This window comes from Lynx rufus, unplaced genomic scaffold (assembly GCF_022079265.1).
Source record: "Lynx rufus isolate CCGP_SWC_20201006 ecotype Redwood Valley unplaced genomic scaffold, mLynRuf1.p SCAF_21, whole genome shotgun sequence".
Lineage (NCBI taxonomy): Eukaryota > Metazoa > Chordata > Mammalia > Carnivora > Felidae > Lynx > Lynx rufus.
Window position 1 is genome coordinate 10,990,775 of NW_025814836.1, and position 24,699 is coordinate 11,015,473.

Consider the following 24,699-nt stretch of genomic DNA (forward strand, 5'->3'; position numbering starts at 1 on the left):
TCTGACCTGGAGAGCGTGCATATAATGAATGGTTGTCAGAACCTTCCTGTTTTCCTCAGGCTCATGGGTTAAGACAACTGGAGGGTTCTGAGCATTTAAACTGATGAGGTGGGGGTGGCGGGAGTCTATTCCCTAGAGAATACCAAACAGCTAGAGGAAACTAAGGCCCAGAGAAAAGAGGAAGAGTTTCCAGCCCAGGAAACTAAGGCCTCTTTGCCTAGAGGGATTCTGGTTCACCAGCATCTCAGCTAGTTAATAAATGTATGGATTGGGTGAGGACCATAGAAATTGTGTCCTGAAATGGTTTTTTTCCTGTAGCTGCAAAGTTAGGCCACTCTGTTTTGCATGGTTTACAGAATCAGAGAATCCAAATACACACACACACACACACACACACACACACACACACACATATATATATTACATTTTTTAGTCTAAATATAGCATGGGTACTATAAATTGAGAATGACAATAATACCTACTTGATACATATAATAAGATCTGTGAGACTTAGATGACCTCACACAGTAATAATAGTAATAATAGCTAATGCTTACACAGTGCATACTGGCATGGTTCTAATCAGTTACACTTTTTTTAAAAAATTTATTTATTTATTTTGCAAAACAGGGAGAGAGCATGAGTCGGGGAAGGGCAGAGAGAGAGAGGGAGAGAGAATCCCAAGCAGGCTCCATGCGGCCAGCACAGAGCTGGACTTGGGGCTCGATCCCATAAACCATGAGATCATGACCCAAGCCGAAACCAAGAGTCAGATGCTTAACCGACTGAGCCACCCAGGCACCCCTAACCAGTTACATTTATTAACTCAATTAAACCTCACAACATTGTGAGGTTGATGTAAGTGTTTCCAGTTTCTGATGGAGAAACGGAGAGACTAAGTAATTGCCCCAAGAGCACATATCCAGGGAGTAGCAGATTTGAACCTAGGCTCTTGACCTCCATGTTACATTGTAAGGACGGACACTGCACATGCTCCCTTTTCTTCCTTGCCCCTCCCCACTTAGGCCTACGGAAGACCTATGGCATTTGGGACAGAGGACATGGGAAGAGTGGAGGCACCCAGAAAGATGGGTTTGGAGAGCCAGTGGGAAGGGGCCAGTCCAGGAGTACGCACAGGCTTTTAGAGCCTCCCCTCTGCCTCTGGTGGCCCTGAACCCCACAAACTGACTTGCCGGTCAGAATTTGAAATATAGGAAGAGTGTAAAGATGGAAGAAAAGTTCCCCCCAGGAGCAGGGAGATACAATTGAAGATGCAATACAGATTAGGGAAGGGGGTTACTTCTATTTGAGCTTTAGGGGATTGGTTGCTAGAAACATAGGGCGCAGAGCCTCAGGAGCTCAGAGGCGGCAGGAATCATGGTAAGAGTAATGTTAGTGACAACAGTAGTGGGAATTGAGCTTGCCTTGTGTGCAGGTGCTGGAACTCTCATACACGTGCTCATTTAATCCTTTTAATAAGCCTGAAGGCGGGATGTGACCTCCCATTCTGCAAATGAGCTAACACAGCCAGCTCTCCATACCTGCAAATTCCATCAGTCTCTATTCTCTGAACTCATTGCTCTACCCAGAAAGACCACAGCCCCTATCACTCTGTGGGGTGCTCCTAGACACGCCCTTCTCTAATCAGAGGAGACTTGAAATCACCTTGATGCCTTTAGGAAGAAAGTTTACCGCAGCCTTAAAGGGGAGTCAGTGCTAAGTGGGGTTGGCAGTGGAACTGCAGGATCAGAACAGCTGCTTGTCAGGCAACACCATGAAGCCCTAGGACAGGTGCAGAGATGAGCACCCGCCCTGGTCTCTAAGGCCTCAAAAGACCATCTAAATGGGCACATCAGGAATGAATACAAGCACGGAGAAACCCCAAGCTATTCCTAATGTGTTAACCTGTTTGAAAACTGCTGTCAGAATCCTTGTTCTCTCGGTGGCAAAACGTGCAAAAGGCCGTGGAGAGTGAACTGACCATTCGGCATTTTGAGACACAGAGTTTGTTCTGGCTTTTACCCACGGTGCCTAAGTGCGGTGTGGGCCGAGGGGGCCCATGTTACATGAATGGAACCAGCTTCCCTTTGGAAGCAGGAGTGAACTGGTCCCCACCCAGCCAGGAGCCACAGTCCCACTGTCTTTCAGGGTGCCTGGTTCTCATGTCATCTCTGTTACCCCCTCTCAGTCCAGTCCCCCCACAGTGGGAAAGAAGGGAACCCACCCAGGGCTGGGGGTTCTCCAGGCCTCTGCTGCCTCTAGCAAGAAGAAAGGAAAGGGGAGCATTTGGTACTCATCTTGTCTGACAAGTAAGGGGATACCAATCCCCCCCAAACACACACACACACACACACACACACACACACTGGCTGGCTTTCACCCAGGGTGGCAGGACTGTGACCTGGACATTAGTCACTTTTAGTTCCGAAATCCCAGCCAGATCCCCTGGGAGCAAACCCACATGGTCTACCAAATGCTAAAGAAATCCACATGCATGGGGACCACAGCTCTGCTTTCCTGTGCTTAAACCTGTCTGTGCAGAGCACACTTTTTTTGTTGTTTTTTTTTTTAAAGAATCATTAATGAGAAACATTTCTCATCTGGGGATTCTCCGTAGCCTGCTTGCTAAATGCCCATGGAAGGCATTGCCCTCTGACAAACGAAACGCCACTGGCCAAGAAGCTAGCGTGTTTCAGGCTCCATGCTCCAGCTAATCCCTTTGCTCTGTGCCTTTCCTGCATTCCTTATGCAGACAAAACTGCCCTAGAAGTCACGAAGGATTGCGATTGCATAAGGACTTCCAATTCAGGCTCCTGGAATGTCACTAACCTGAGCCTGGCCCGCTTCCCGGAGCAGCCATAGACAAACTTGGTATTAACAGCTCTCCCAACCCTGCGAAGTGTTCAGGGCATTGGCCTTGTGTTTATAACTCTTCTCCTAAAGGATATTAAAATGAAATGGGCAGAAGCCAAGTACATTTCGGTGTAAACCTTTGAGAGGCAGAGCCTGCTGAGCACAGGCGGCCTTGTTTGGAAGTGGCTCCGTCTGCAGCCTGGGCTCTGTAGGGTCCGGACACAGCACAGTGGAAGGGGTTCTGTCCCACTAGAGTCTCAGGGGCAGGGGGTGGGATTCCTGGCCATATGAATCAGACTCATGAGCATGGGGTGCATTCCCAAGATACAATTCCCCATGCGCAAATATGTCCATCTTCCTGCTGCCCCCTTGTGCTAGGCTCTCCCCACATTTGCACAGTAGACATAAAATATACAAGTGTCTGAAGCTGGGCACTGTATCTTGATGCAGTCTCCTGTTGTATCCACCTACCTGATCCTCCCTTTTCTCGACTCTTCCTCCTGTGGCCCACCTTGTCAGCCTGCCCCTCTGCTGGGTCCCACCCCACCTGCAGCCCACTCCCTGCCCCGCATTCCTGGGTTATGGATGCCCCTTGGGCCCTGTGTGTCCTGCAGAGACAAGAAGTCAGACAGGCTCTGGAATACACATATGCCCAGTGCCAGTGGACTCCTGATAGGTAACATGGCCACCCGAGAGTAGCCACAGTCAGGTGTCCTTCATCTTCCCGTGGCCCCCCTCGGCAGCCCCTGCTGTCGCCCTTGCCTCACCTCCAACCAGAGGCCTCCAAAGTGGGGTTTGGGATGCAGCTCTGCTGATGGAAATGGGTGTAAACCACAGCTGGCCACACCCACCCACTCTCTCCCATCCTCCTCAGCCTCCCTAGTCGCCCTCAAGCCCCGTGTGCTCCGACAGACCCTTCGTCAGTCCTATGCAGAGTCCATTTCTTGTTACAAAATGCGCAGCCAGCCTGATCCTGGCCTGCCTTGAGCTCCATAAGCAGGTATCAGCATCCACGCCTGCTGTGTGCTCTAAAGGAAGGGGAAGCTGCAGAAAGCAAGTGGTGGGTAAGGACAGAGAAGAACCCTTACCCTGTTTCCCACCATCATTAGTAGGGCCCTTTCTCAGAAACCTCTGGAAGGCACCTCAGAGCACATGCCATCCAAAGGACTGAGGTCCAGGACATGTCCAGACTCATTCTGCAAGCTAGAGACAAAGCAAGGCTTAGACAGAGGCCTATTTAACCACGGCCCCAGAACTGGAGACTGAGTGGCATTGTCCCCAGAGGTCCGGGAAGCCCAGAGGACGGACAGGTGGGGGCTGCAGGGTTGGCAGAGGATCAGAAGAGATGGCCTCTTCCTCTCTCCAATTCCGTGCTGTTGGTCCCTCTTCCCAAAGAGACAACCTTGTGCACACTGAAACCTCATCAAGCTTTGCTTACAAACTGCCTTCCATCTTTGTGTCTGAGAACAAAGTCTATGGTGTCATTCCTCTGCTAGGAAAGATGAAGTACGTGCCTCTGTGATATACAGTTTTTCACTCCTATACTGGCTAATAATTTGTGTGCAGAACTTCTCAGAAATGCCTATGTTTTTAATACCCTGACTTGGCTTCAAAAAGGGTTTTTAGGGCAGCTTATGGAAAATATATATTTCAACCAAGACAAGTAACTGGGGCTAGAAGCTGCTGGATACCTGACCACTACTGGGTGGGACAGTGAGTGGTGGGGAGGTAGAGATTGGGTCAGCTTCCTGGTGGTAAGGATATTGGAGGCAGGCAGATCCCCATGGTGACGGAGCCCTTTACTGGGCCCATAGGTGCCTGGCACTGTGCAGGCACTTCATGTTTGCTCTCCCACTGAAGCCCCGCCCAGCCTGCCGCCATCTTGGTCACCTCACACTACTAAGGCAAACCTTCCCCTCAGAATGACCTTGGACTTCCTGGGGATCATACAGCTACTGAGCAGCAGGTCTGCTGCTCCCAGAAGCCATGTCCGGGGCCTGTGGAAGTGTTCTTCCAAGAGAGGGTCTTGAAGGGTCTTCCCTTCAAGGTTCTTCCAAGGGTCCACAGAAGACCTTGAAGGTGAGGAGAGAGCCTGACTTGGGCTTCATGTGTCCTCAGGCCACCCTTCCCACCTCCCACCCCTCAGGGCTGGGAGGTGGCCTCAGGGCAGCTGCCTGTGCAGAGTCCAAGGCAGCCCCAACAGCCCCAACAGGACCCCAAATGGGTCCAGTCTGTTTGTTTGCTGAGTGATGGAGCTCCTCTGGGTTAACACCAGGCTACATTCCCTGCGGTCCTTAATACTTTTGCAGTTAGTACAGAGTACAGACTATTTTCCAAGACTGTTACAAAAGATAATTGTCACATTGTACATGCAGGCCTCCCTCTTAATGAAAGCTGTCCTCACTGTTCAGCTCTTGCCTTAGGACAGCCTCAAGAAAATGAGCCCAGGGTGACTGGAATTTGTTTTAATTAAAAGCCTCCTAACCTCCAGCGTGTCAAACTGTAACCCCGCATTCCTCTTGCTCTTTGAATGAAGCCTGGTTTTCTTTTGCCTGTATAAGAACACAGAGACAGAACAGAGTCTGACAGGGCCTCTGGGAGACATTGAGTCCCCCTGCCCAGCAGGAAGGCCACACTTCCTCCCTCGCTCTAACCCACAGACAGCCTGAACATTGTGTTGGGGTGGAAACGGGAGAAGACTCGTGGCCTTGGAACACCTGTGCCACCAGGGCTCAGATTTACAAGTTAAGTCATGCTTCTGTGCTTTAGAAAATGACCTCATCTTCTGCCAAGGCCACCGGCATCAGGTTGCAGATGATTCTAGAAGAGGTTTTTAAAATTGGGGGCGGCCACTGTAAGAGAGCTGCAAATCGCTGGCTTTCTGAAAATCCGGCTTCAGGGCACGAGGCCCACGCTGGGACATGGCATCTCCCCACCCTGCTCGATCTTCGATCTCTCTGGAAATCCTGCTGTCACTCGTCCCCCAGAAGAAGAAACTCTGCTCATCAGGGAGTCACTCCTTAGCTGTAGTGACAGGATGGATTTGCTCTCCTCTCAAAGACAGATCATGCGGTTCACAGTTCAGAAAGCTAACGTGGGGGTCGGAGGGGTGAGAGAAATACATCAGGATCTTGTAGTAAAGGGAGTTTTCCTATATCCCAGGTAAATATAAAAGTAGTTTCAAATTTATAGACTGGGAAGGCACCCATAGTGGATGCCCTACCTACCCCTTCGTCTGTTCCTAAGTTGCAAGGCTGTTGTGATCTACAAGGCCACTGACATGATGCCTGATGTGTGACAACTTCTCTGTGACAATGGCAGTTGGGGAACCCTTCCCCCCCCCCTCCCCTTGGACTAGAGGCCTTGCAGGAACAGAAATGGGAAAAGCCTGGACCTTTAGAGAAGCTGAGGACTCCGAAATACAGGAAGGGCAGCAGCAACCTCAGAGGGCAGATTTGCAGGCAGAGTCCGCCTCTGACATCCCCAGCTGAACACCTCGCTTTCGTTCGCTAGTAACCACACTGCCTTCATTTCAGTAATACGTTCCTTCTCCCTCCACCCCTCCCTTCCTTCTTCTCTCACTTTCACCCCCTCTTCCAGAGACCTATATGTGCTAACAAGCATCCTCTTTGGGGAAATATGAATACATCTCCCTGAGGTAGAGGTTGAGCCATTTATGCACTAGTTTGCGTTAGACCAGGCAGCTCCCTCTCTCCCAGCATCTCTGTGAGATCAACTACACTGAGGGAAAGGAGCATGTGGCATTCAGGTCTAGGAAGCCAGCTGAAAACGGGGTATTTTAGGGGACGCAGTCGGTCAGCATGTGACTGCTGGGGGAAGGGATACTGAGAGGTGGGAGGACATTACAGGAAAGGGGCCAGAAAGGAATCAAGCACAGCTGTGTCCTCCTATGTCCAGTTCCTTACCAGGAAGGGGAGGGAAATGTTTCCCATCCCTTTTGCCTCCTCCTGTATCTGAGCATGGTACCACTTCTGCCAAAGCCCAGGCTCTGAAACTCAGTCCCTCCTTGTTCAGCCCCAACTCCTTCCTACGCTCTTTATATCTGCCAGTCTTCATAGTAAGAGCTCATCTCAGGAGAACAAGGCTGAGACTCAGAAAGATCTTTACCTTTTTTTTTTTTTTTACTTTTTTTTAGTTTATTATTTTGAGAGGAGCGCATGTGAGCAGGGGAGGGGCAGAGAGAGAGGGAGAAAGGGAATCCCAAGCGGGCTCAATGCAGAGCCAGACATGGGTCTCAATCTCATGAACCACGAGATCATGACCTGAGCTCAAATCAAGAGTCGATGCTTAACCAACTAAGCTACCCAGGCGCCCCAAAAAAGAACTCTTAAAGGCTCAGTTACATTCTTTGGTTAATTCCCAATTAGACAGAAAATTAAAATATCAGGAGTACTCTGCTCCGGAATATCGTTGTTAATTTTTAGACATGGAATGTTCATCTCTGTTATGCTTTTAAAATCAACAAAATAAATGCCACATCATCCTCACTAATTTGCTGTCATCAGATTATCAAAGTAGCCAAAATTAATGCTTAGTTTGAGCATTAAATCTGTAATGCTTTCTCCCATGAGTCAGCTACTAGTAAAGAGATTTTCTGCTTGGTAGAATTTTCGCCTACCAAGAGAAAATTCTGAATAAATACTCTAGAAATCATCCCCCTGCTGGTCTAGCAGACCCTCACTGAAAGAAAGGAACAGGGGGCTCCAGTTCAATTAACTTCTGTCTATAGCTACAAACTCTGGGGGCAGCTAGGACTGAAATCAGAGGCATCACCTCACAGCAGAATTCCTGCTTCGGTCCGGCAACCACCTAGGCTCCAAGCAAAGTAAATCTTGCAGATAAATGAAACTTACTTGTTCTCAGACCTATCTTTTCCTTACGTTGACAGGGTTCGGTAGACTACATTTCGCAAGGGTTGGCTTCTCTCCTTTCTAAAACATATCACATGGAGTATACTTGAATCATTTCTTGAGACCCCCAACATTCTCAGCATGAACTTCGGGTGTTCCCAGAGCTCTCGTGGTGTGCAGGGCCACACATCCGGTGCACATGAGATGAGCCCAGTATTCTACACCTGTGACCACTTTCATAGTGCTCCCGTCCTTTTAATAAGCCCACCTGTGCTTCCGGTGTGCCTGCTGGTCACCCTAGCATGGGCAGCAGAGGTCCATAACCACGACCCTCAAAGCTGTCCCTAAGTTAAAATGATTACCATTTATTGAGCACTGACTAGGTGTTAGGCGTGTCTTCAGTTGTTTGTATGCATTAACTCATTTACTCCTGACAATAACCCTATAAAGGAGGCACTAGCGTTATGTTCCCCTTTTTCAGATGAGGAGACTGAGGTCAACCATGTGAGGCACCCAGCTAGAAGGGAGAAGAGCCAGGCAACCTCTGACCTCTGGAGCCTGCCCTCTTTGCCACTCGCTGTGCTGACTCAGGAACAACCACCCTCTCTGCACAGGCGACCCAGTTATCGCTCCTCTGTGAGTTCTGGAGTGCTGTCCTCATAGAGGCCTCTTTGGAAGCACCTGGCACTCACATCACAGTATGAGAAAAGTGAATTCAAGGGCTGATTCTTTGGAAAAGGTATTAAAATAGATGAAATCCTAGCTGGTCTAATCAAGAAAATAGGGAGGTAGCACAAATACAAAATTAGAGGTGATAACCAAATATGGAGGAAAAGTAAAGAAGTAAAGGGTTATGTTTTATCTTTTCACTCGTAGGTCTTTGCACCACACAATACACATGAGATTTCCAAGTGGAAATATCAAGTAGACCACTGTATACGTGGGTCATAGTCTATTCTGGCAAAAATGTGCTTGTCATGTGTCACCATGAGGTCATCTCCAGCAGGCACTTCACTGGGAGTCCCATGTTCCTGGAAGAGGAAGATATCACTTTTCCCTCTGCTAGAGCAGGGGTCAGTAGTCCAAATCCAGCTTGTCCCCTTGTATTTGTAAATAAAGTTTTCTTGGCACACAGCCATGCTCATTCATTTATGTATTGTCTGTGGAAGCTTTTGTGCCTCAACAGCAGAGTTGAATAGCAGAGATAGCAACCATATGGCTCTGAAAGCCTAAAATATTTACCATCTTGTCCTTTACAGAATGAGTTTGCTGACCCCTATGCTGGAACCCTATGATTTCTCCAGTTACAGACTAGTTTCTAGTTAATTTCTTGGTTCAGAATTTCCAGACCAAGTAGGTGATGCAGATTCAGGCCTCACCCATGTGGATGCCCCCTGTACTGTGTCTCAGTTTCAGATGCCATTTCTGCAGCCATGGATGGCCTCTGGACCATTGCGATTGCTCTTCACTCCATTGTAGGGATTCCTGACCGTATTAGTTTTCTTTTGCTGCATAACAAATTTTGATTGCTTAAACCCATTTATCAATTCGGTTCTGTCGCTCAGAAGTCTAGCACAGTAAGGCTGGCTTCTCTGCTCAAGCTAAAATCAAGCTGTCGGCCTGCTGCATTCTCATCTGGGGCATGGGGATACTTTTCCAAACTCATTTCTGTCATTAGCAGAATTCAGTTCCTTGCGGTTTTAGGACTGAAGTCCCCATTTTCTTGCTGGCTATTGGCCAGGGGCCTCTCTTGGCTCCCACAGGCCACTCTTGGGTCCTTACACCATAGTTCCTTCCATCTCACCAATGGAGGACCTCCATGTCAAATCCCCCTTATGTTCTGAATGTCTCTGGCTGCCTTTTCTGCTACCAACTAAAGAAAACTCTGCTTTTCAAGGCCTTGGGTGATTAGGTTAAACCCAAGGGATAATCTCACTTTCTTAAAGTCAACTGTGGTATATCACATAACCTCATCAAAGGAATAATATCTCCTCATATCTGCAAGTTCCACCCATGTCACAGGGGAGAGATTAGACAGAGTTGTCCTCCTAGATTCTGCCTATCACAGAAGAATTTGGCTTTTGGTAGCAAGCTTCATTCCATCTTCCTACCATACACAGTCCTCAGGCCTCATCACCAGTCCTCAGGCTTATAAAACTTTAGTCCTTACAGACTATACCTTTTTTTTTCTAATACCCTCACGGTCCACTCAGCTTCAATGCCCACTCACCGTTCTGGCTTCTGGTTCCTTCTTCATTTATCATACCTGAGGTTTTCCCTTTCTTGCTTTCAAGATTGGCAAATATTTAAAAATATCTTCCTTGTATTATAACCAGTATGTTTATGTGTTTGGAATGGTTAAGTTTCTTTCTTTAGCAGCGTGTCACCCATATTTTGCAGAATTTTAATGTTGTAAAATTATGTTCTAAGATAACAGAGTCCATTAAAATAAGTGGACCCTCGGAGCCCTAACCTCAGTGAGCAGCAACCAGAGTTAGAGGAAGAATTAACGGTTAACCTGAAAACTCACCAGTGTGTTCAAGTCTGGGGAATATTTTCCCCATCTGTACTGTATGGCTGGGAGAGCTAAAATGTATGAAAACCAAGGAAAGTAAATTGCTGTATCCTGCTGAGACCTAAATCTTTTCTGAAAAACAGTCCAATTAACTAGGTCCTCTTGTCTAAATACTTATTTTTTTCAAATAGCTCACCACCACTAAAAGGGTACTTATTCTGTTTCCATTTCAAATCTGCAAGCAATCTTCAAATGTTGTTACGATGCTTTTCTTCAGATGTGGCCAAGCAGTATTTTCAAGAGAGCATGGCTAATCTTAAGGATGCTGAAGGGATGGGAAAAGCCAAATTTCTTTCAATTCAAGATGATTATTGCCATTTTCTACAAGTCACCGGACAAAAAGAGGTAAATGCATTTGGACCCAAGTTTGACTAGTTATTTGCATGAGTTGACATCCAGAGGGCTACTCCTTCACTCTACAAGCATCCATCAAGCATCTACTATGGGCAAGGTATGTACCCGGCTCCCATAGGGACAGGGATAAATAATGCCAGGTGGCCACTCTTGGGCAGCTCCCAGATACTCATTCTTGGAAAATGAAAACTATTTGTGGGAACGTAGATGCCGTGTTCCCCCAACTCCCCACAAAGGATCCTAAAGGACGAGAAACCTAAAACCCAGTGGGCAGACCCTGCTTATCACAGCCTGCAGTTCTGGCTGGGATAGAGGGTGCCGGTGAGTGTGCCTAATTCCTCTCTCCTAATTTTGGGTTATGGATGGAATTTACATATCTAACGAGAGCTACACAGCACAGAAGTTACAGCCCACGGTCCATTGAACCATACAGGCATGCTTTTTTATGGCTTGTAAAAATAGAACAAGCCCCAGAGTTTATATTCACTGGTAATTAAACCCTTGGGAACTTATTCCATGCAAAGCCTAACAGCTACCAGAAAGCTACTTGCTGTTGCCTTTATGTATATAGATGTATTTATGTATAGATATATTTTTTTCAACTTCAACCTATCAAGGCAAATCCTTGGGATGAAAAGCTTTTATTTTCTATGCTGTTCTGTACACTTCCCCCCACAGCTCTGTCCTAAACTCCCCTCTCAATTGATGGGAGCTTAAGGAACACAGGTTTTTAATCTAGATGCTCCCATGTTCCTCAGACCAAAGTAGGACTACAGTAACCATAACATGTGGAGTTTCCATATTTTTCTGGATCCCCCAACTAGAAAAGGGCCTTCCACAGGCCTCAGATTCTAGAATATCTGTAGAAGTTCTAGGGAGGGTGCTCAGGTCAGAAGTCTAGAGGCAGGATGTAGTCTACCCCCATCATGACTTACCCCTTCCAGGTCATCAGTCATTGTTACCTCTAAAATGTATTGGTTGCTATGTCCACCTCTGCCAATCATCACCTCCTGTCTGGACCACTCTGACAGACTCTGGTCCCCCAGCTGCTTTCTCCACTCTTGACTTTTTCTCATCCATTCTGAATAAGGAAGCTATGGTGATCTTTTCAAAAAGCAGATCTGACCAGTGAAACCCCCATTTGTAAAATACTCCAACGGCTTCTCAGTGCCCTTAAAATAAATCAGAATCCTGTGTGTCTCACAATACCTTCAAGGATCTGGATTCTGCTGACATTTCCAGTCTTATTTTTGCCCCCTCCCCCAATCTGTGTTCTGGCCACATTGGCCTTTTCTAATCCTCACTTCCAGAAAGTGCCAGCTTTTAGTTCCTACTCTTGGGGGTCTCTTCCTCATTGATCTCCTAAATAACGCAGGGTCTATCTTTCAGGACTCATCAGTTTGCCTGATTCCTTTCCCCAGTCCTCATTAGATTCTTCCCGTTATTGTTCATCATAGAATCCTGTCTGATAGAATAATATGATGAACACAGCACAGGAGTAATAGAACAAGATCATAAGAATAGTAAATATATGTGTGGATGTGTACTGTCTCTCCCCTGCCTGGACTGATTTCCATGTAGCCAGAGACCCTCTTGCTCATGGTGGTGGAGGCTTGGCTATGGGCCGCCTGACTGCTCTAGCCACCACAGGGCACCCATCATCTCCCCTATTCCTGTCTGGCTTCCCGCCCTGGTGTCTGTCACTGATGCCACACCTCACTGCCCTTGCCCCAGTCACCCAAATCGGTGGTATTGATCCAAAGATGCACCTCGCTCCCCTCAGCCGCCCTCGGAGATTTTGGCAAACTGGCTCTTTTCATTCTACCAGCCAGCCCTCCGGTGCCCTTGTAAGAATAGAAAAAGCTGCCTCTTCCTCGGGGGGATGCAGCCCGTGCCAGCACACATTGCTTGGAGAGCAGAACACAGGCTAGATTTCAGCTGCCCTCGTTCTCCTGCCCTTGTGCGTGATGCAACCCGTCCGCCCAAGCGTGGCAACCTTGCATGAGTCACAGCCCTCTCCCTGTGGGCTCTAGCTGGAGCTGGCTGACAAGGCTCAGCCCGAGGACAGTCCCAGACATGAGCATGGGGCTGTGCTCAGACCACCCCAGATGTGTTCACAGCTGATACATTGGACTAGAACCCTGCACCAACAGGAAGGTGGTCTTTGGGAAGGAAAATGTCTTTTAAGGTAAAATGTAGGTGAAGGTCACTCTGCCACAGATTAAAATACTCTGTGTGGGTTTATCTTCTAGTTGTGCTACTTTTCTGCTCAAGAACCTTCTCCAGGTTTGGGGTGCCTGGGTGGCGCAGTCGGTTAAGCGTCCGACTTCAGCCAGGTCACGATCTCACGGTCCGTGAGTTCGAGCCCCGCGTCAGGCTCTGGGCTGATGGCTCAGAGCCTGGAGCCTGTTTCCGATTCTGTGTCTCCCTCTCTCTCTGCCCCTCCCCCGTTCATGCTGTGTCTCTCTCTGTCCCAAAAATAAATAAACGTTGAAAAAAAAAAAATTTAAAAAAAAGAACCTTCTCCAGGTTCTTACTCCCCATAAGAAAATCCAGACTCCCAAACCTGGCGCAAAGGCCCCCCACCAACCCTCAGCCCGGCCTGTCTCCCCACTCTCCCCTTCCCACTCTCTGTGCTGCAGTCAGATTAGCCCACTGCCTGGCTCTGCCCTTTGCCCTCCTCACACCTGGGCTCCCAGTTTCCCACGCCCTCTCCTCCTCCCACCCAGGTCCTATTTTTTCTTCACTCCTCTCCCTTAAGTTTTTCTACCTCTCACAGACTGACACAGTCTCTGTTTCCTCCAAACCCATGTCGCATCTCGTCCATCACCATCGTGACCTGCCGTTCAAGTTCATGCAGATCTCTCTCTAGTTTCCCCAGTCAGGCTATAAATGGCATTGAAAGCTTCATTTATGAAAAAGAGTCCGGCTCTTCTTTCCATCATGGGCTCCTCCAAACCTGACAACCAATTGACAAGAATAAGTTGCCGAGCCCAACACCTGCCCCACGCTAAATCCTTGCTCACAGGGGTTGGGAGGGGATGTGATACAAAAGGACGTGATGCACTTTAGCATCAAGCAAGGTACCCACGTACCAGGGTAGGCCACACACTTCACAGTTTCCAGTTTCTCTGGTGATTTCATCTTTCCACCTAAGAAATTGTTTCTGCCTCATCACTGCCTTCTCTGTGGTTGGTTCCACACCCCAACCCTAGCACCTAACCCATATTACTGCCAATAAAACGAGTAAAGCTTTGCCAGCTCCTTCCATCTGTGGAGTGCTATCAGGACACCTCCAGGGCCAGTTGGTGGGGACACCCTTTAATCGGTTCTGGCCTTATTTGAGTCTCAAATTCAGCATTTGTATCCTGCAACCATAATCCTGCTTTCGTGTACAAGACCACGGAAGAATTTCAGGAGAAATGTGGGCGGTGGAGACAGGGCTTTCCCTCTGTATGTCTTAGTGTCTGACTCAAGAGATTAATGTCAGAAGATACTGGTTTCTGACCAAGCCATGTTTTTTATTCCACGTTGGTATAAATAAACCCAAGAAACCAAACAAAATGTCAAATATATTTAATTTTTCACCATGTTGGAATGTTTGCTTTTGGTTTCCTAAGCTATTTCTTATGAGAAATAGAAAACCCTGGAATATGTTCTGGATGTTTTGTAAGTACATACATTGCCAGGAAACTCTAATTTTCACTTAATGTAAGAACGTCCCTGGGCACATAGGCAGAAGAGCCTGCAACTGAAAAGGATTCAAATTACTGGCCGGATTCAGATCCTAGGTCTGCCACTGGGGAGCTGTCTGTCTGATCCTGAGCTAGTTTCTTTTTCTTTTCCTTTTTTTTTTTTTTTTTTTAAATGTTTGTTGCTTTAGAGAGCCTGAGCAGGGGAGGAGCAGAGAGAGAGAAAGAGGGAGAGAGAGGGGGATGGTGGCTAGAGAATGCCAATTGGGACCTGACTCCCCAACCACAAGATTACAACCTGAGCCGACATCAAGAGTCAGACCTGAGCAAGTTTCTTGACTGCTCTGTACCTCAGTTTCCTCCTCTGTTCAGTGAGGATTAAAACTGTACTTACCTATAGGAGACAGAATTACATGAGCTCACACATGCAAACTGTTTAGTACAGGTCTTGGCACATAAAGGACACAAAACATGTTAGCTTTTGCTCTTACTGCTTGACTGAAATGAATTCCTGCACTGTCTGAAGTGGCTTTGCTCTCCAGGTGTCCTTTATGCATTGTGTCTCCATGGTGAGCACCTCTCCGCTCACATGTATGCTACTTCCTGTCCCCTGTTTAAAGGGGAGAGTAGGCTTAGCTCAGGAGACACCACCCAAACCCATTCCCCTGAAAAGTGGAAATACACATCAGTCACACCATTTTCTTAAGAGGCATGGATTTTATCAGCCTTTGAGCTTTTAACCAGACTTTAACTTTTGTTCCCTTCACAGAGAGCAATCTCCATCCTGAGAGAGTCCCTGGAAGCCAAAGTGGCAGTGTTTGGTGACCTCAGCCCGGAGGTGGCAGAGACATACCGGCTCTTAGGTGGGGCCGACCTGGCACAGGGGAACCAGAGTGGGGCCCACAAGAAACTAAAGAAGGTAAAGCTGGAGCCAGTACTAATGCAGAGAAAACTCTCCCCACGGGTCACTTTCTCTCCCTCCACCATGCTGTTTGTAAATGAAACTTTATCAGTGGCTTATTTAGGTAAGGTGACATCACTTTCGCAGTTGATCCAAGCCAACACTTTTTGGGTAAGCTATATAGTAATCCTTTTATACACATATGTTTTTAAATGAATTATCAATTATTTTTTTACCATGCAAATGTTTTAAATTTTTTACATAGTGTGATTTATCAATTTTCTTGTACTCTTTCGGTACACTCAGTTCATAGAGGAATTCTTGAATTCTTGTATGTGTTCTTCTAGTACTTGTATGTCTGTTTCTTTTTAAATTTGGGGTTTGTTTGTGTGGAAGGTGTGAGGTAAGGAGCCAATGTTATCTTTTTTCAAACGGCTTCCCAGTTGTCCAGTGCCATTTTATTAAAGAGCCCATCTATGCTCCAGTGATTTGAGGTGACGCCTTCATCATGTACTACACTTGTGTATATATTTAAGTCTATTTCTAGATTCCTATTCTCTTCTGTTTGTGTTTTTGGTTACTAAATTCCAGTGCCTAATTGTCTTTATTATGGAGATTTCATAGCATGATTTAATAGCAGGTAGGACTAGACTCCCCTCATGGTTTTTTATCTCCCTAGACTATTGTGTTTTGTAGACATTTTTCCATATTTATTTTTCCACCTGAACTTTAGTATCAACTTGTCTAGCTCCATAAGAAGTTTGATGGTATTTTTTTTGAGGAGCATGTTATTTATAAATGAACTTCAGGAGGACTGACATCTTCATGATGTAGAGTCATTCTACCCAAGAACAAGGGATGTCTTTATATTTGTTCACATCCACTTATGTATCATTCAGGCACATTTTAAAGTGTTCCTTATACAAGTTTTGCACATTTCTTATTAAGTCGATTGCTAAGCATTTTCTCTCCCTTAATGCTATTATAAATGGAGTTTTATCCAGTATTATATTTTTTAACTGTTTGTGTATGTGCATGCAAACTATTGGTTTCTCTATGTTATTTTATATTCTGCTAGCTTAATTCTTTTCTTGCTTGAGTTAATTTGAACATTGGTTCTTTCAGGTTTTTCAGGTGTACCATTACATCATCTGCAAATAGTTTTACTTTCTGTTTTCCAATTCTTATGTTTCTTATTGATTTCTCTTATCTGATTGCATTGGCTTGTACCTACAATACAATAATAAGTAAGAGTAGAGATATAGGCATCCTTGTCTTGTTCCTGATGTTAGTGCAAATGCCTCTAGTGATTCTTGATATGGTACATGCTGGCTTTGGACTAAGGTTTATATATTTTACCATGGTAAAGAAGTGTATCCATCAATTTCTATTTTCATGAGTATTTTTTTATTAGAAAAAAGTGCTGCATTTTGTCAAAGCATCAGTGGAATTAAATAATCATATGATTCTTGTTAGATTACTTAATATGGTATATTTTATTATCATATCAAACCAACCTTGCATTCCTGGAATAAATCCCCTTAGTCATATTAAACTATTTTCTCAGTGCAATGTTGATTCTGTTTGCTAACATTTATTTTAGGATGTTTTGCCCTTATTGGTAAGTGATACTTGTTTAAGTAACAATGTAACAATGTCATATTTGCTTCATAAAAATAATTTGGAAGTTTACTTTTATTTTCTAAACCTACAGGAATTTATGCAGCACTAAAACAAGACTTTGAAGGTTTGTACTTCTTGTGAAATTCTTTAGGCCTGGTGCTTTTTTGGGGTAGCAGGGAATTCTTTGACAGTCTTCTCTATTTCTCTGTAAAGTTTGCTCTGTTGAAGCTTTCTGGCTCCAATGAAGTCATTTTGGTAAACCATATTTATCTATTTCACTGTCATTTTCAGATAGATTTGCATAGAGATTTGCAAAGTAATCTCATGAATTTTTTAAATTTCTACTTTTTTAGTAGTTATCTTCTTATTGTCATTTCTTAGTTTTATATTTGGATCTCCTCCCTTGTTTGTTGGCTGAGTTAGTTAGTGGTTTGTCTATTTTGATAGTTTTTCAAACTCCATAGGTCAGTGGCCTTCCTATTCTGTTTCACTGATTTCTGATTTTATCCTTATTATTTATTTTCTTGTAACTTATTTTGTTTTACTTGGTTGGAGTTTTTCCTGTCTTTTTGAATAGGGAATTGAATTTATTTGTTTCCATTTTTTTATATAGTATTTTATGCTATGAATTTTCCTTATTACTTTAAGTGTACCTCTGAAGTCTTGTCATGTTGTGTTTTCATTACATTAATTAGTTTTAAAATGGTGAAACCTGGGAACCTCCAAGTAATGTAACTGACCAAACCAAAAGAATTAACTTTAGTTTTGAGTAGGCTACCCTGTACATTGAGCCTTTATCTCTTCTTATGACTTTTCTGAATCCGTTGCAGAAGGCAACATGTATGGTGTATATTTTTTAACAAGATGATACATATATCTATTATCATTTAGTCAACACTAGTTACTGGTCACCTTCTAGAGGCCAGTAGCTGTGCTAGGCAGACCTGGGGTAAAACAGTGACCAAGACAGATATGCTTCTTGTCTTGTGAGACTTTCCAGTCTAACCAGGAAGATGTATTAATCATTTCAGATAATTTAAACATTATACATATGCCAAAGACATTATTGAGGGAAGAGTTATAAGGGTGCTAAGAGTGGCAGTTGCCCTGGGTTTCTCCATCCCCTACTTCTAATTTAATGCTTATTGACTGATTGTTCTATCCCTGACACTGTGTTAAACGATTTACATATATTAACTTACTTAAGCCCTATAGCAGCCTGAAGAGTTGGATACCTCTGCTCTGTTTTTTGTTTTTTGTTCGTTTTTTGTTTGTTTTGTTTGTTTTGTTTTGTTTAAAAAGCAGGAAACTGAGGCTAAAGGAGTATCTCAGCATTGATTTCAAAGTCAGGAGTTGTCAGAGTGGGGCTTTATTAGACTGGACCGTGTGGTCTATCCTACATTACAGCCATTTCACATGCCGGGCTTCTCAGTAAGATTCTGTTTGAACTAGAGCTTCCTATGCTTAAAAACGTTTGGGAATCAGTGGCTAGTAGGGAGAATGCCAAGATCAGGAATCTTTGGATTGCCAAGATCAAGGAATCTTTGGATCGCCACCGACAGAAAATGGTCAAACCAGCTCAGGTGTCTTGTGGTTTCCAAGGAAGGGCCACTAGGCAGATGATTAGCACAGCAGGATGCAGCTGAGGCTCAGGAGAATGTTCCAAGGTTCTCTCTGCCCAGGACTCCTGTCTGCTTCTCTCTGCACATCCTCTTCCTCCACCTCTGTCATGGTAGTGTCTCCCCTCAAGATGGAGATCATGGCTGCCGGCCCTCCAGGGTTTTACTCCCTACACTGTGCCATTTCTCAGTCACAGCTCGAAAGATCTCAAGAAAGGGCTATAGGCCTGACTTGAATCCAGTGTTCACCCTGGATCAGTCAGTTGAGGCCAGGAGCGTGCTAGGGTGTAAGAATATGGTGCTCTCAAGGCAGCTGGGTGGTCCCCACTGGAGATGGTGCAGGAAACAGAAGACCTGGGATGCAGTCCCTATTTTTGAAGCATGTGCAGTGAGTACAGTAGGTAGGCAGTAGCTTCCTCCCTCGAAAGCATCCCAGGCCAGTGAGGGAGTTACGGATTGTAAAGGCCCAACTGTGATATTATGTGCTAAGTTCTCCAAGTCCACACTGGGATCTATGGGAGGGAAGGGCTTAGGGAAGGTGTCCAGGTAAGTAGTCCTGAAAGAGAGTATAGCCAAGCGGAGACAGGAAGTCCCAGGTTGGAAATGGGCTGGAAGAAAAAGCTCAGGGATAAGAGAGCGAAGCCTGTTTAAGAAGCAAAAAGTTGGGGCCAACTGTGTTGGGAGAGTTTCTGGGATAGACGTGAGGGCAGGTCCCTGCAGCCGTGTTTGTACGTTAAGGAGCTGAGACTTGATCTTTTAAGCAGGGGTCTAGGGGCAGCTCAGTCTGTTAAGCGTCCGACTTCGGCTTGGGTCATGATCTCACAGTTTGTGAATTCGAGCCCCACATTGGGCTCTGTGTTGACAGCTCAGAACATGCTTCAGATTCTGTGTCCCCGTCTCTCAGCCCTCCTCTCTCTCTCTCTGTCTCCCTCTCCCTCTCTCTCTCTCTCTCAAAAGTAAATAAATATTTTTTTAAAAAGAAGGGGTCCCAAACAATGACCAGTTCACTGCCTGTGTTTTATTTCATTATAGTTAAGGACATAGACCAAGTTAAAAATGGTTTTTGCAGTTAGTCGTTAAACCTGTAATCATTTTACAGGTGATCATAAATTGATCAGATGGTAGGAGAACACTACCTGAACCCCAACTAAGTGAAATTTTATCGGCACCAAAAAGGAAATCTGTTCTTCTCATTAGCAAAACTAGATTACAAAGAAACCTCCTCATAATTTCACTGATAAAACAAATTTGAGGAAGATTGCACTCCCTCCTGTTACCTAAGTGCCTACACGGTAGCCTCAATTTTTGTCTCTTGGCCTGCAAGGCCTATAATATTTACCATCTGGCCCTTTGCAGAAAGTTTTCTGAACCTTGCTCTAAGCAGCTGGGAGCCATTAAGGGAATTTTAAGCAGGGCACCATAGGTCTCTATTTGTACTTAGGATTTTGGGGCGCCTGGGTGGCTCAGTGGTTAAGTGTCTGACTTCGACTCAGGTCACAGTCTCATGGTTCGTGGGTTCGAGCCCGGTGTTGGGCTCTGTGCTGACAGCTCAGAGCCAGGAGCCTACTTCAGATTCTGTGTCGCCCTCTCTCACTGCCCCTCCCCTGCTTGTGCTCTGTGTCTCTCTCAAAAATATATAAACAACAACAAAAAAAAATCAGGGGCACCTGGCTGGCTCATTTGGTGGAGTATGCAACTCTTGATCTCAGGGTTGTAAGTTCAAGCCCCACACTGGGTGTGGAGATTGCTTAAAGAATAAAATCTTTAAAAGCAATTTAAAAAAAATAAAAAGAGGGGGGCACCTGGGTGGCTCAGTCGGTTTAGCTTCCGACTTCGGCTCAGGTCATGATCTCACCGTCCGTGAGTTCGAGGAGCCTGCTTTGGATTCTATGTCTCCCTCTCTCTCTGACCCTCCCCCATTCATGCTCTCTCTCTGTCTCAAAAATTTTTTAAATTAAAAAAAATTTTTTTAAATAAAAAGAAACGAAAAGAAAAAAATCATGTGAGGATAGTGTTGAGAATGGAATGGACCAAGAATCGAGGCAAGAGGCCGAAGTTTTCTCATCTGTAAAGTGGAGGTGACAGCAACGCCGAGGCTTCTTTTGTCCCATGTTATTCCGGGGATGGAGTGAGGGGAGGAAAGGTAGGCTGCTTTGCGAGCAGCAGGGTCTGGCGGAGTTCCGGGTCCTGAAGAGTACCAGAAGGAGGAGAGGGCAGGGCTTTCCTGGCTGAGGCACTGCCTGCCCCTGGGAATCTCCACTGTGATTCCCCTTCCTTGTTTCTCCTCTGAGGAGTGTCCATGAAATAGGGAAAGCCTAGCCACTCAACTCCAGGCTGGGGAGGGACCCCAGGAATGGGGGAAACTGGCAAATGGTAGCAGATGCTCAAGAAACTTGAGCAGGGGCCACACGAACCTGTATGAAGCCCCGCTGTCCCCGGCGGGGCTGGGCAGGTACCACCGCTGACCGCAGGCTGGGGGCCAGGCTTCCTGCTGCCCAGCGCTCAGACGTCATTCCTGATCCTCACAGCCCAGACTTCAGTAGCCCTGTTTTACAGGCCAAGAGGACGGAGGCTCCTGGAAGTAAATAAATTGCCTCTGGGCAGGCTACTCTATAGTAAAGCCCACATGCCTTCCTTATTGCCAGTGGTTCACCAAGCATGGGAGCTTAAAGCCCTGCATCGGGGTGACCTTCTGAATCTGAGTCTGGGGCAGGGGTCTAGGGGCCCAGGGATCTGCATTCTAGCTTCTGGGGGAAGGTCGAGATCACTGCTCTGGGCCTCGTGCCCACCCACAGGGCTTAAAAGCAGCTCAGCTTCAACAAACTGTCAGGTTTCATCACTCCCCAAGCCTGCAGTGGAAGTTAGTGAAATGTTTTCACTTTAGTTTGGCCTCATTAACCATCAGTCCTGAACACAATGGCTTTGGCATTTTGAAGCTCTCTGGCCATTTGCCAGAACGCAGGGAGACAGGGTTGAAACCTGCATGTCTATTGGGTGTGCGTGCTGCAGTACGTGCGGTCCTCGTTGTCCCTCCTCCACATGTGCCCATCTGAGGACAGGACTGGCCACACTGTGGGCATAGGACACACACAGGACTTGCGCGTCGGCTGTTGAGCCACACTTTCTTAGTCAGCCCTTAGGTAGCTCCCTAAAGCTACCAGCCGAGCGTTTCTCGCATATTTATCACAACAGCTGTGTCCCCCAAGTTTTCAACCCTGGAACAGGAATCCAAGGAACACCAGCTTTTCCAGATGTGCCCTCCTGTGCTGCATGGCCCGGCCATGGTCCCGTGGGCATGAAAAACAGGAAGTCACGAGAGACAAAGCAGACAGCCGGATTAAATTACTGCAAGGAAAACCATATTATTGATCTATCTTTCAAAGGCGTCTGCCTGCAGGAGTAAATTGGAGAAATCTGTTGGCTCCAGATGGAAATTTCCACAGCACAACCTCCGCTATGTTTTTGCGACATAGAGACCTGGTTTGATTCTAGGATGGACATCACTGTCAGCATTTCCATCCAGGTGAAAGGTGGCAAAAAAGAATTCCTAAAGACTGTTTCCTGGGGCGCCTGGGTGGCTCAGTCAGTTAAGCGTCTGTCTTCAGCTCATGTCATGATCTCACGGTTCATGGGTTCAAGCCCCGCATGGGGCTCTGCGCTGACAATGCAGAGCCTGCCTGGGATTCTCTCTCTCTCCCTCCCCCGCCTCTGAACATACATACATTTGGGGGGGGGGGGGGAGGGGGCGGGGAATAGACTGTTTCCCAGGTCAGTAGCCTCTCTGGATTAATCCTGGGCCCAGTGACAGGGTGAAGCCGGGTTTGGGCCCCTCCTTCATCCAGCCTTCGTATTAAGGGTTCAGTCCACTACTTGAGTGCTTTATAATGGCAGACATTAAACATCTCCATAAAAGAATAACATAATTTTATGTGACCTTTCTCCAAGAAATCCAAAGCCCACTGTAATGAATCAGTTGAAGAAGGGTAAAGGAAAATGGTTTTTACTCATAGATTGTAGATGAGAAAGCCACCCCTGGAAGGATCTCATGTGGCCATGGGTCGAGACCCTAGAACAGCCATTCCTGTGACCGGCCAAGCACACAGAGCCTCCTGGTTGACAGCTGTATTTTATACATAATTCACGCACTGCCATTCTATCAGCGGACCACTTCGTTTTACTTTCCCTTTAGCCTGTGTGGTGTTTTCCTCGTTGCCCTGGATACCAGGAGATCCAGATCGAGCTTGGAGTCCCCACAGAGCCCCATGTTAGCTCACACTGTTTTCATGTGTAGTCCCATTTGTCCTTGATCCTGATTTTCCTAATCATCACTGACTAACCCATTGTTGGGCTGCCACAGCCCACCTCAGATCCTTTTAGAAAGAGAGTAAGGTCATGACGACATTAATTTCTTATTAAAAAAAAAAATCCTGTTCTTGAGTTGAGAAGCAGGCTTAAAGGCGTTGCAAGCACTCCTCACTTAAAGCTGTTTGTAAATCGGTTGATAAGAGTATCACAATAGGAGCTGATGGTTAGAGGGATCAAGGTCATCCTTTTTTGACCTTCCATGGAGAAAATGTGGAGCCTCCTTTGTGCCTGCTCTAGGCTAGGTGGGAATGAGAATTCCAGCTCTGCTGGCCATAGGCTGCCCAGAAGAGTCCCTATCCTCGGGGTCAGGCCCCCCAACCACAGCAGCCCACACAAAGCACCCCTCTGCCTTTGCTGTCCCTTAGAAAACACAGATGGGCAGCGTGCCCAGACTGCCCCCGACACAAGGCTACATTGGAAAGTTCCTCAACCATCGGAGCTCTCGCTGCTGCTTGTTGAGTCCTCAGTGCCTTAGACGCTCCTAAATTGGCATCGGAGTCTGGAGGGCGCAGAACCGTGGTCTGAGCAGACTGTCCTGGCCTGACACTGGCGTTTTGCCAGAGCCTCACTAGAGGCAGGACAACCATGAGTTTATGGGTGGAGGGCTGGCAAAGGAGGGGAAGCCCAAACCTACCACATAAATGCAGCGTGACCATGAACAGGTGGAAAGAGCGATGGTCAGGAATGGTTGGCGAGACTGCACTGGCTCAGGAAGTACCCGACGAGGTGGCTGTGTTGCACAGCCACGGAAAGGGCCATGAAAAGGCAGCTCAAAAGGCTTAGCTTTTCAAAGGGTCTGGATCTCTTGCTCTGTCCAACTCTGAAATAGGCGAGTCCAGCTTTTGTACAAAGAGCTGGCTGTCCGCTTTAGAGAAGGAAGCCGTGACCCATACGTGGGTGCACAGCAGGATTCCCCACACCAGCACGTCCTGCTGATGTGTTTGTTCTCTAAATATTTGTGTTGCAGTTGTCCTGGAGAAAGATGGTGGTAGCTTGCTCCAAGACAGTGGCCAGGGGCTGGAGCAAGGTCGTGGGGGAGTCGAGGGATGCCGATAAGGATGTAGAGCCCACGGCACGCGGCAACTCAGAGGTGAGGAGTGAGGGAGACGAGGATGACACCCACACTTTCAAGGCTGGCCCTCCGCAGACACTTGGGGAGAACTTTGCAAACAGGGTCTCTCTCCAGAGTCCCCGGGCCCTCTTTCTTCCTCATCTCACACGTCCCTCATCCTGGGACCCCTGGTCCCACCTTATCGGTCCCTTTGTCGTGGGAGGCGTCCCTCCCACCCATGCAGCAATCCTGGGGATTCAGTATTAGTGGTCTTCCAGGTAAGGGAGTTGCAGGGGTGCAAGTGTGCGAGCGTGCACGTGAGAGGGAGGAAGAGAGAGCAAGAGTGAGAGAGAAGGGGGATCATAGTGTGCTCCCTCAAACACCTCCCAGTCCTCCTGCCTGGGACCCCAGCACCAGCACCCCCTTCCCCGGGCCTGTGCCCACATGGCCGACTCCCCATCCTGCTGTTCTCAACTCACATGTCACCTCACAGGGGCCTTCACTGACCAAGTGCCCTCTCCCACCACTGACCACCCCCCACTTTTCTTCCTCCGTCGCCCCATCTTCTTTTCTCTTCCACAGCTCTTATCATCAGTTGTTATCACACGTTCATTTACAAAAATCTCTCAATGTCTGGCTCCCCCACTACACTGGAGGCCCCTGAGGGCAAGACCCAGGCCTGGCCACTCTGCTCTGTCCCTGAGGTGGACACAGGTCGGCATATCGCCAGTGCTCTGCAAACAGCTGCTGCGGGAATGAGTAGATATGAAGGACTCGGGCCTAGTGAGGACAAGG

The 24,699-nt window shown here is 46.8% G+C and overlaps 1 protein-coding gene across 1 annotated transcript in view; it reads left to right on the forward strand.

The window, feature by feature from the left end:
• Positions 1-24,699, forward strand: part of TTC23 (tetratricopeptide repeat domain 23) — an 82,070-nt gene that overhangs the window by 49,806 nt on the left and 7,565 nt on the right. Inside the window, exons 7-8 of the mRNA XM_047086525.1 lie at positions 10,517-10,644; positions 15,115-15,264. Coding sequence (XP_046942481.1) covers positions 10,517-10,644; positions 15,115-15,264 — 278 coding nt within the window. The remainder of the gene's footprint in view (positions 1-10,516; positions 10,645-15,114; positions 15,265-24,699) is intronic.